General features: G+C 34.0%; 2 protein-coding genes across 4 annotated transcripts in view; one reads left to right on the top strand and one right to left on the bottom strand.

The window, feature by feature from the left end:
- Positions 1–11,437, top strand: part of LOC106876921 (uncharacterized) — a 50,483-nt gene extending 39,046 nt beyond the window's left edge. For both annotated transcript variants that reach the window (XM_014925676.3, XM_089351026.1), the window contains one exon: positions 9,531–11,437. In XM_014925676.3, coding sequence (XP_014781162.1) covers positions 10,290–10,937 — 648 coding nt within the window. In that variant the 5' untranslated portion in view covers positions 9,531–10,289 and the 3' untranslated portion in view covers positions 10,938–11,437. The remainder of the gene's footprint in view (positions 1–9,530) is intronic.
- The window catches only part of LOC106876920 (cyclin-D-binding Myb-like transcription factor 1), a 162,701-nt gene that overhangs the window by 8,745 nt on the left and 140,786 nt on the right, over positions 1–13,170 (bottom strand). The gene's annotated exons all lie outside the window — the stretch shown is intronic.

The following is a 13,170-nucleotide window of genomic DNA, read 5'->3' as shown; positions in this document are numbered from 1 at the left end:
TAAACAGTTCAATGTGAGCAATATCTTCATACTGTTAATCACACTTCTCTGGTGGTTCAGGGACACCATCCAAAATCTGACAGTAAAATTGTAGTGAGCCCTAGAATTAGAAACCTTTTCACAAAATTATCAGTTCACTCTCATGAGTGGGCCCCAGTTGGGACATGTAATCTTAACATGAAAACCATTTTCCCCCAAACAATCATTTGCAAGAGATCAGAACACCAGTTAGAAAATCTCATGTCCTTGGATTCAAACTTTTTTCTCCAGTTAAACAGTTGAGCACTAGAAATCAACCAGAGCTCTCATGGTATTTGAAGAGAACACAACTTGGCTCTTGCTAAGCAAACCAAGGACAAGGTTTCAACAAGATTTTGGCAGTCTTGCATCTTGAACACAACAAATAACTGAACAATCACAGTTAAGTTGATCCCTTTATCCTAGTCTCCCTACCAATAAAGATTTGATAATTCATGTATGTATTTATGTTCAGCCTTCCCTTAAATAATCAGACATTAAATATTCAAGAGTTTTGCTTCTGTTTGCAGCCAGCCTAATTTCACATCATGATTAGTACAACAATTACACTAAACGTGACAATATCAACCAATTGTTTTTTGAAGTTCTCAACCTCATGAATACACCTTGAAATATCAAGCAAACTTTTTGAAGAATTGAAAACAGAATCTTTGTGCCACTCAATGCAGTTTCAAATACCACAAAAAAGTTTGAACTCAAAATCTTCCAGGATTGTAGCGAATCCCCTTGCCTGTGCTAATTCTGAAGCACTTCAATCTGGATTTACTAATGTTTAAAAATACCCCAGAAAACAGTAATTTTGTTGGACAAAATGGATACTGTCAAGCTAAATGACTCTAGTGAGTCTCAAATAACTTTGGAAATCACCTTTCAGTGATTTCATCCAGTAGGGCTGGATAAAAGCTGTCGAATTTGAGAAAAAAGTTGAAAGCTATTTTAATGTTTGGAAGAAAATTTGACGTTCACAAATATTTGAAGCTGGTTGAGGGAGTACCAAATTAAGTCAATGTGCATAACAATGTAAAATACCCAGCTATCACATTCACTCCATCATAAATTTGAAGCAGTCGAATTCATTAACAAATTTATGAGATTCTGTCAGTGATGCAACTTTTCTGTCTTTATGGACATCAACGTATCCCAAAAAGCTTTTTTGAGCCTTTCCTTCTCAGCAACAAATTGCAAAATGTGCAACAATTGAGATTTCATTTGAAGGTCTGTAGTCTCATCAAACATAACAGCAACAAATGCCACTTTTTTTATCATTACCTTAATTTCACCTTCACTTGTAGCGGCTATACAATTAAATGAGCTTGTTTTCTTCATGAAATCTAAATGTGATCTTGAACAATCATTCTATTCTGATACTGCTTCACATATAGACTGAAAATTACCCTTATTATCTGATTCTTGTTTCACTGTGTCCTCTAAATGGTAATTCTTGACAGTTAACCTTTTTTTGACTGATCAATTATAGAACTGGTGCTGTATCAATTTGTTTTCAGCTAATGTTTTCAATAGCAATGTTTTGTCAAAGCTGTATTCAAATTGTGCAAATCACAATTGATAAGAAACCTCTGAAGTCACATGACTGAATTTGGCCCTTAAGAAGAGATCAAAAATACTCTCCATGGGTTAAATTTTTTTAAAAAGCAGGCATGGCTGTGTGGTAAGAAGTTTGCTTCCCAATCAAATGGGTCCATGTTCAATGTGACTGCATGGTACCTTGGCCTTCTACTGTAGCCTTGGGCCAACCAAAGCCTTGTGAGTGGATTTGGTAGATAGAAACTGTAAGAAGCTCATTGGGTATATATCTGTGTGTGTGTGTCTGTCCCCCCCCCCCCACCACCACCATCTGACAATGATCTTAGCATGTTTATGCTCCGGTAAGTTAATGGTTCAGCATGAGAAATTGACAGAACAAGTACCAGGTTTTTAAAAAGTACTGGGGTTGATTTGTTTGACTAAAAATTCTTCAAGGTAGTGTCCTAGTATGACTACAGTCAGTACTGAATAATCATATGAAATCAGCAATAAAACAAACTTATAAATGGATTAAACACTACTTGTCTAAATCTGTCTGGCAAGGAGGACAGCTTTAAGTCCTTTGAAAAGGCATGTCTTTGATCTCAGCAGTACAGGGCAGTAAAAACAGCACTTTGGGAGTAAAATATGTTGACAGCCTGTCTGCTGACAAGAAAACAAGCAGTGACTAATTGCTTTACTCTGTCTTTGCCCCTCTAGTCATATGTTTTGTCTATCTTTTTAATGCTCCCTTCTCAAAGAGAATAAGAACTCTCTTACAATGACTGAAAGCAGGCAGAGAAAAAACTGCTTCTCTTTGGATTTCTCTTTCTTCATGATACTTTCAAAAAGAACAGGAAAGCAATTAATTCTCTGATTTTCCTTCTTTTCTCACTGAGCAAACAGGAGCGTTCTCTACTTAAATAAAACCACTATTGTAATTCATATTAAGAAACAAAAGAATGGGGGGGGGGGAATATGAGGATAGTGAAAATTATCAATAATTAATTTTATATTACACAAAAAGTATTTATCCTGAAAAAATAGTAAGGCATGCAGTGCATGCATTCCACACATAGATCCTTCACCCCTAATATATAATAATTGTGGTAGTCATAATTTTCAGATGGAACATGCAAAAAGTCTTGGGTATGTAATTAGTAAACAGTCACATGGAGATATTATTATTATTATTATCATCATTATTATTTTTATTATCACCATTATTAATGTCGCTTTTATCTTATTTTATTATCATCATTATTGGCAATATCATTATCATATTCTTTCCTTTTTATTTTTGGTCTTGCTATAAAAATATATATGTGGCATTGTATCTATGAACTGCTTGATAAAGAAAGATAGGGATTATATGCATTATACAAAAGAGACGAAACTCAAAGGAGTCCAGTATTGCTTAAGAGCAGTCTACTTGACAAAGAACTGACACATAGCTGTTACTGAAACATATTTATTCATATAATCATTCTATAGATTAATTTTATGTAATGATATATGGAGAAAAACTCAGTGACTTATAGTTGGTGTCAGGTGCAGAACAACTGTTGTAATATGCAATAAAGCTTGTTTTTTTTTTCCATTTTTATGTTATATAACGTTTCATATACATATATACATGCGTAAAAATTTAGATCAGATGAATATGGTACTTAAGTTGAGTCACCAGAATTTAGTACGGTATTATCCATACTGTTTCAAAATAAAGTGATTAAAATCAAAATAAGCAACAAGGATATCCAGAGGTAATGCAGTATGATTGTTTCAAGCAACTCCATTTAATTGAACAATGCAACCATTACATCAATTTAAATGTAGAGCAATCCTCAGCTACATAAAGACATAGAATTTAATTAAATTAAAACAGATGGACACATTAGTATAATTTTACTTAAAATCTCCAAGGTAAGGTGATAGACAAAGAACATGCTGCCTTCACTTCAGCTTAGAAGCTACTAAGGTATCAGGAAGAAAGACTTGTTACAGATTTTGCTTGTCACTGTTTTATGGGGTCAGTTTTAATTGATAGACTAGTTTTAACAAGGAGCAGTGTCTGTTAGGAATAGGGCTGATGGAGTCGACAGAAATCATAGTGGTTATAGTCATAAAAAACTATCAAGATTTATTAGAAGTAATATCATGAGATTTGGTAAAGGAAAACTTAAATCAAGATGTTAGCTGACAATTAAGGGGGCCGGTCACTAGCAGACCACTGATAATGAAACGGGAAATCTTATCATGTAGTACTATAGCTAAATATTTTTAACAATATTGCCATATTGTATAAAGTTAAAGTTTAGGGTTGTTCAGAAGATTATTAAGAAGAATATTATAACAAAAGTATAAAAAGTTTTTGAATATTTCTGAGTATATACCAAACTTTTACCACAATAGATGGAGGAAAAGAAATTATCTAGAAATAGTTTAATATTTATACATATTATATACTTAAATACTAACTTATCAGATGGTATCTGTGAATATTGATCAATTGGTATATACTGGTATTTAATAAAGGAGTACTGAGGTAAAAGAACATGCTAACTATATATTAATTAAATTATAATCTAAGCAGTTTATTTTAAGTAGTGAATATACCAGTATTGTTTTATATAAGCTAAGCATGAATTTATAGAGATACAAAAATTAGATTTATTTTATAAATAAATAAAGGCTATTATAAAATAATAAAAAAATAAAATAATCAGGTAGGGCAGAACACCATAGAAAAGGAATAAAATAGCTTAATCACTAAAAACATGATAAAGTATATATATCTTATTAACATCAGTAGAGAAGATTTATAGAAAAGTATACTAAACTAAAAATTATATATTTACTTATTTAGCTAGTATCAATAAAAACTGATACCTGGTATTAGCTAAAGGAATATTGATGTTATAGGACGTTCTAATTTTTAAAACTAATTTTTAAAACTAAGGATTATATTATAGGTTTTTGAAATTATTATTGTTACTCCATACATGATATTTATAGTTTCTTAGGGGTACTTAATTAGAAGGGTTACTTATATAAAGGCCCTTATAAATACTAAGATCAGGAGGGTAGAGCACTTTAAGAAAGGGATAATTGAAGTAATTTCTAAAGATCATTTCAAACAATATTGTCATATTGTATAAAGTTAAAATTTAGGGTAGTCAAGAAGATTATTAAGAATGATGTTATAACAAAAGGATAAAACTTTTTTGAATACTTTTGAGTATATACCAAATTTTACCACAATAGAGGGTTTTTTCCCCTCTAAAATTACATAGAAATAGTTTAATATTTATCTAAATATTAACTTATTAGATGGTATCTATGGAGATTGATCAACTGGAATTTATTGGCACTGAGGCTAAAGAACATGTTAACTATATATCAATTTAATTAAATTGAATTATTTTAAGTTGTGGAGATACTGGTAGTTTCTTATATAAGCTAAGTATGAATTAATAGGGGTACAAAAATTAGATTTATTAAAGGCTATATTATAAAATAATAAAATCATCAGGTAGGGTAAAGTACCAAAGAAAAAGGAATAGGAGTGGCTGTGTGGTAAGTAGCTAGCTTACCAACCACATGGTCCCGGGTTCAGTCCCACTACGTGGCATCTTGGGCAAGTGTCTTCTACTATAGCCTCGGGCCGACCAAAGCCTTGTGAGTGGATTTGGTAGACGGAAACTGAAAGAAGCCTGTCGTATATATGTATATATGTGTATGTATGTGTGTGTATATGTTTGTATGTGTGTGTTTGTCCCCCCCAACATCGCTTGACAACCGATGCTGGTGTGTTTATGTCCCCGTAACTTAGCAGTTCGGCAAAAGAGATCAATAGAATAAGTACTAGGCTTCTAAAGAATAAGTCCTGGGGTCGATTTGCTCGACTAAAGGCAGTGCTCCAGCATGGCCACAGTCAAAAAGACTGAAACAAGTAAAAGAGTAAAGAGTATACCTTATTAACTTCAATAGAGAAGATTTACAGAAAATGTATAATAATTTAAGTATTATGAACTAAAAGTTGTTTATTAACTTATTTAGCCTATTTTAGTCAAGACTGATACCTGGTTTTAGTTAAAAGAATACTGATGTTAAAAGGACATGCTAATTATATACTAATTTTAAATTAAGAAGTATAATATAGGTTTTAAAAGTTATTAGTGTTAATCCATACATGATATTACAGTTTCTTAGGGGTACTTAATTAGAAGGGCTACTTATATAAAGGCCAATATAAATATTAAGATCAGGAGGATGGAACACTTTAAGAAAGGGATAAATAATTACTAAAACTATTTTAAACAATATAGCCATATGTATAAAGTTAAAATTTAGGGTTATCAAGAAGATTTAGCATTGAGGCGAAAGAAGAAATTTACTATAAATTAATTAAATTATAATCTAAGCAGTTTAATTTTAAGCTGTGAAGATACCCATATTGTTTTATATAATTTATAGGGGTACAAAAATTTAGGTTTATCTAAAGGCAATTATAAAGTATTAAAATGTATTAAAATTTTCAGGTAGGGTAGAACACCATAGAAAAGGATATAAAATAGCTTAATCACTAAAACCATGATGAAGTATATATACAACTTAGTAACATCAATAGAGAAGATCTATAGAAAATGTATAATAATTCAAGTATTTAAAACTAAAAGTTGCTAATTTACTTATTTAGCTTATATCTATGACTGATATCCTGTATTAACTAAAGGAATATTGATGTTGTAGGACATGCTAACTATACACTGATATTAAACTAAGGGGTATATTATAGGTTTTAAATCACAAGATCAATAAAGTGCTACTTTCTAAATATACATATATGTGTATGTAGATATCTATGTGTGTGTGTATATAAATATATATTATATACTGCATATATATATATATATATATATATATATATATATATATATATATAAATATATATTACATACTGCATATATATATATATATATATATATATATACACACACATGCATGCACACACAGACACTTAATTCTATGTATATTAAGAAATACACACACACACATGCATACATTTACATAGAGTATAAAATATACAGAATACTATGAAGAAAGTACATAATTTCTTAACTTGACAGCTGTTTCAGGAAGCTTGAAGCTACATAATAATTGAAATAGTCATAATTTTCAGATGGAATACACAAAATGTCTTGGGTATGCAACCAGTAAACAGTCACATGGAGATATTATAAGTTTGCCCCACCCCTTCCCTTGTCAAGAAAAGGTGGAAAATGCAGTTCATATAGCAGTGCCAAAAAGTTAAATGGTTGAAGGGAGAGAGGAAGCAGAATAAGGAAAAAAAGCAGGGAAAGAGAGGAGGATATCCATCATGTAGGAAGGGGCGAATAGGTGTAGAAAAGACGAAATGAAAGGCAGGTAGAAGAAAAAGAAATTCTATGACATAGTGGGGACTGACCAGAAGTTAAACAGAAGAAACAGTGAGAGAGGAGGGGGTAAAAGAAAAGTCAGTGTGGTGTCAGTCAGGGATGGCAACTAACTAGACAAAGAGACTAGAAGAGATAAGCAATGAAGGAGAATAGTAGGGGTAGGGTAGCAGAGGTGGAAGGTATGTTGAGATAACAAGAAAATAGCACCAGGAGAAAGGATAAAGTAAATGCTGCTAGTTTGGCTATGCAATAGGAGCTTAACCACAATAAGGAGAAATCAATAAAGACTTTACATAATGGGAAAATGTGGAATAAATTTTGTGCTTAGAGAACCTATTGTTTGATTAGGGGAGTTATATGGACTTTGCATAGTGGGAAAACGATGAATACAATTTGTGTTTATATGAAAGGATTATTCAACAGATTATCAGATGTAATCCTTTTGTGTAAACACAAATTTTATTCATAGTTCATCCATTACACACAGTCTATATAATTCCCTTAATTACAATACAACTTTAAATTACAGCTTAACCATGTTAGCAAGATATTTCTTCTATTTAACCTCTCTTCTATATCTATCCATTCCTTTCACACATTCTCCTACCTAGCACATCCTATACCACCACCACACCCTCATACTTTGAATTCCTTCTCAACCCTCTCCTAGCTTCATCCTCAACCAGAACCATTTAGCACTACCTACCCCTTGCCATTGTTACCAACCTATCTCTCCACCTCTCTATTTACTATTTACCCTTATAACTTTCTACCTCAAATTTCCCCTTTAACTCCCTGCTGGCATCTATAACTAAATCCCTTCCCTTCCCTCATCATACCTATTTCCCTTACTCAGTTCTATAGCCTTCACCATCTGATTAACAACACCTGTTGCCAAAACACCCAACAAGGACACCACTCTTCACAATGCTACTCATCCCACCCCTCCACCTCCCTGCTCTGCCTCTTCTAACTCTTCTTCTGCTTCAACATTCCCCACCTGCCTCCCAAACCACCTACTTCTATTTGCCTTTTTCATCATCCTTCCAACCCTTAAATTCCCTGTATTATAATCCAAAACGTTAGATCTCTACCCTGAAGACAGAGGTTAGATTTATGGTACTGTTTATATGTATCCACTACTGGTTGCATATCCTTGACTTTCTGCACACTCCATCTGCCAACATTACAACTATTACGTAATTATGAGCCCCACAAAACAGCTGTTGGACCTGAAACACCATGTCCTCTTATCCTGGTTTCCCATTTTTTTTTGTACTCCATGTAAATCTATTCTGTAAATATATAAATATCTGTATATATATATATATATATATATATATATATATATATATATATCGCCTGTAAAAACATAAATCCGAAAAAAGAAGTACACTCTAAGTTATAGAGCAGTATATATCAAAGTTAGATAAGGCCAATTTTTGGGATTACCTTAGGTTTCACACCCATAAAGGGCTTAGCTTTACAGCATATCATCAGAGAAGCCTTAAGCCAACAAGTTTTTGGATCTGATGATACGCCATAAAGTTAAGCCCTTTATGGACATAAAACCTAAGGTAATCCCATAAACTGGCCTTATCTGACTTTAATACATATATATATTTATGTGTGTGGTGTGTGTTGACTCCCACCCATCATCACTTGACAATTGAAGCTAAAACTTTCTCCTGCACATGATTTATTCTGATAGCTGGTATTCCCACTTTGCTAGGTATTGAAACATTATTATTCAACAAACAACAGCCATTATTACATTTCAGTTACTGATCATGTGTTACACCACAGCAAACAATGTGGTTCCCTAGCATTTTAGGATTGTTTGTCGTCATGTGATTTTGCAGAATTTCTTCGCTTATAAGCAGTTGACTGTCTTTAATATCTGAAAGTGTTTTACTTATAAGAAATATTTCTTTGCTTCACCACCTTACTTCATTTGTATATATCACTTAAAAAGCACTTGAGTATCAATTTTAAAAAGTCAGCATCTTATCACTGTGCAGTAATTCGCATATATCACTTTTAACAAAAATCAGTGTCCTATCGCTGCAAAAAATCAAAATTCTTTGTAAAAAGCAACAACCATCCTTTTAATGCAGAATTGATTTCACTGAACACTCTTACTATATTTTACCTATATTTTCTTTCTAGATCTGAAATAAAAGATATCCAAATTAATGTTATGTTGCATTTACCAAAAATATTATAAATGACATGAAGTATATTGTTAACATTAGAAGTTTAATATTGTCAGCTTTTTTGATCAAATTAAAGTCTTTCTTATCTCTCCCCTCATTATAGTTCAATGGTTTAGCCCTAACTGAAAATATGTGGCATACTCAGCCTTTCTTCCCTTCCCCTTTCACCCACTGATATGATATCCCCTTCTCCTTGTTCTCTCCTATTCATAGTTGTTTAACATCTAGTAGATGTGATTATAAGATTATAAGAAACTCTCTTGTGTCTCCATGTTAGCTCACCCCATTCTTGATGCCAAAATTTCTCTTGTAGTTGACACATCTGAAATTGGTGTTGATGCAGTCATTCAACAACTCCACCATGGTGAATGGCAACCTCTGGCGTTTTTCTCTAATCACTTAAAACCAGCTGAAACTAAATATAGCACATTCAGTTATAAACTGTTAGCTATTTACCTCTCAGTTAAACACTTCCAACACATTTTGGAAGGGAGAAACTTCACTATATTTACAGACCATAAGCCGTTATCATTCGCTTTGCACTGCAAGCCAGATAAATTTTCTCCAAGAGACATTCAACATTTGGATTACATTTCACAATTCACAAGTGATATATGATATATTCCAGGTTCTGAGAACATTGTTGCTGATTCTTTATCCCATTTACCAGTTAACACGTTATTTTCAACTGCAGAAATTAACTTGGATGAAACGTCGGAAGATCAGCCATCTGTTGATTTGAATAATATACAACAACCAGATCCTTTGCAATTTTTCTTCTAGTAAACCTCGCCCTTTAGTTCCTGAAAAGCATTGCCATATCGTTTTCTCAGCACTACACAATATTTCACATCCTGGTATAACAGCAACATTGAAGCTTATTTCAGCTCGTTTTGTTTGGCCGAACATGCGTCGAAACATAACTAATTGGACTCGTACCTGTGTCGATTGTCAAAGATCGAAGGTATATAAATATATCCGTGCACCATTGGGTACTTTATCCACTCCAGATGCACGATTCCAGCACATACATGTTGATATAGTAGGACCTTGACCTGTGAGTCAGGGCTACATGTTTTTATTAACCTGTATTTATCATTTTTCCCACTGGCCAGAAGTCACTCCACTCACAGACATCTCTTCTCTAACTGTGGCACAAGCTTTAGTCACAGGATGGATCTCTCATTTCAGAACACCTGTAAAAATAACAACAGATTGCGGACGTCAATTTGAAGCTAAGCTTTTCCAGGAACTAACCAAGATTTTAGGAAGTAAACACATCCATTCCATTAGTTACCACCCAGCTTCGAACGATATGATCGAAAGATTTCACCGACAGCTTAAAGCTGCATTGTGTGCTTCTGATTCATTTCAATCAATTGAATTTCTTCCTATTGTTCTCTTGGGTCTCCGCTCCTCTATCAAAGAAGATATTGGATATTCTCCTGCAGAATTACTTTATGGTTCTTCCTTGATGCTGCCTGGTCAGATAATTGTTCCTGCAAACATGCAAGATATTGATACTACAAATTTTGTTGAACGCTTGCGTGATTATATGTCAAAGTTATCACATATGAACACCAGAAAACAAGACATTAAAACATATTTGCCTAAGGACTATTCTTCCTGGACTCATGGTTTTGTTCATAACGATGCCGTTAAACATCCTTTAACAGCCCCTGTATTCAGGGCCATTTCATGTGCTTTCTTGTACAGATAAAGTTTTCACCTTAGACCTTAACGGTCGTAAAGTCAATATTTCTGTTGATAGACTAAAAAGGGCTCATATGGAAAAAAACTATTTCCAACCCCACTACAGACAACATACACACAGCATTACAAACGCGTCCTTTACACACTTCACAAACTCTGACTACCAAAAGTGCTAGACCTGTGCATTGGCCCAAGAATTTAACAAACATTTATTACATTTGAACTGTGATGTTGTTTCTATAGCTTGACATTTTATGAGGTATACATTTTTATTATTTTCATTATTGTGTAGTAACGCCTGCGCATGCGTAGGATTAAACAAGCAAGCATTTCCCACTCAATTCATTCTCTTTCTTGCTGGCCAGCGATTGAGCAAGGACGTGTGTTTAAAGCTGTCTCTACATCTTTCGGTCTTATACTCGACAGCTCGTTATTCTCACCTCTAAAGATGTATAACTAAAGATATGTATGTTTTACCAAGTAAATAAATGTTGTTTAAGTTGTTTAGTCTTGAGTTCAGTGTTCTGTCAGTTTCTTTAATTTTATAGTAGAAAGTCAGGTATACAATCTAAAGATGTATAACCCACTTTCTACTAAAGTGGTGACCCCCGACGAAGAAAAAACGCAGCATGAACTATGGATTACCAACTTATAACTGGTGAACCTCGACTAAAGAACAAATACGGCCATGGAGACTGACTCATTACCAACATCTCCAACCATAGTCAACACGACTCAACAAGAGCGGTTTTTATTCTCGTCTCTGTTAGAGTGGATTTTTTCCACTCACGAAAAACAAACAGGATTTACGGCCTGCTTTTTATGTTTTTATATGTCGCATTTCACACTCTCACATTACACATACATCTTTTCTGCCACACAATAACTCGTTATTCATTTCGCATGGTTGTTCTTTCATCTTGGGTTAAGAAAATTTTTCTTCGAGGTTTTCGCTAATGGTCGTACAGAAATTGTGTCTGTCGATCGTTCTGTAAAAGCGTACCTCTTCAAACACTCATCACCAAACAGCCTTTTCGCCACCAGCGTTGTGCGCCAACCAAGATTACCACCGTGACGACAACAATTACTACTATCAATTACAAGCTTTCCCCCCCGACGTCGCCAAGTTTCAACTGAATCATTACCACCACACATACAGAACACAGCTATAGCAGTTCCTGCACCGACGTCTTCATCAATGTACTCTATCTCGGTGTTTTGGGATTTTTTCGCATTCTATACTACAGACACTTTCACTTGTTCTGTGTTTTTTCTCACACACACACTTGTGCACTCATACATTTTCTTTCCTTTCAGGGAAAACAAATACTCAAGACTTTTACATCACGTGATTCCAGTTTCCTGGACAGTTGTCATCACGGTTGTTTTGTCATTGTCATTTCATTTATATGTTGCATGCATGTATTTCACAAGTGTACATTTCATTTCTTTGAATCTTCTTTGTGTGTGTTGTACCACATCTTGTGGGTAGTTTTTCAGTGGCCATCCTGCCTCAGGCGTTCTAACAGATTTTATTTATCGTGCGTTTCCGCTCTGGCGAGGGAGCTCTGTAGTAACGCCTGCGCATGCGTAGAATTAAACAAGCAAGCGTTTCCCGCTCAATTCATTCTCTTTCTCACTGGCCAGCGATTGAGCATGGACGTGTGTTTAAAGCTGTCTCTACATCTTTCGGTCTTATACTCGACAGCTCGTTATTCTCACCTCTAAAGATGTATAACTAAAAGATTTGTATGTTTATCACCTAAATAAATGTTGTTTGAGTTGTTTAGTCTGGAGTTCAGCGTTCCGTCAATTTCTTTAATTTTATAGTAGAAAGTCAGGTATACAATCTAAAGATGTATAACCCACTTTCTACTAAAATTGTATAATGTTACCTCTGCCTAGGGGGTGTGTAGTGGTCTATGTAGTTAAATAATTGAATGATCTCCCTTGCAAGAAGGCTTACAGAGTAACCTCCCTTTACTAAGTTTCTCGAACCATCTGTGTCATGAGATGTGATTTTTAATTATTCAAGAAGCTTAGCATTTCTCTTAGAAGTTTCTAGAATGTCTAGTTTTTGCTAACCCTGCTCTTCGTTTCTTAGTCGATTAGACTTAGAGCCATTCATGTCATTGATATGTCCATCTATTTCTCTATACCACATAACTGAAAACCACTTAGCTGCTATTTCTATATTTCCTATCTCTGAACTTTCTTGCATAGATTACTTCATTCAACTA

This window comes from Octopus bimaculoides, chromosome 4, assembly GCF_046866305.1.
Source record: "Octopus bimaculoides isolate indiv1 chromosome 4, ASM4686630v1, whole genome shotgun sequence".
Taxonomy (NCBI): Eukaryota; Metazoa; Mollusca; class Cephalopoda; order Octopoda; family Octopodidae; genus Octopus; species Octopus bimaculoides.
The sequence above is the reverse complement of the archived record's forward strand: the minus strand, read 5'-3'. Positions and strand labels throughout refer to the sequence as shown.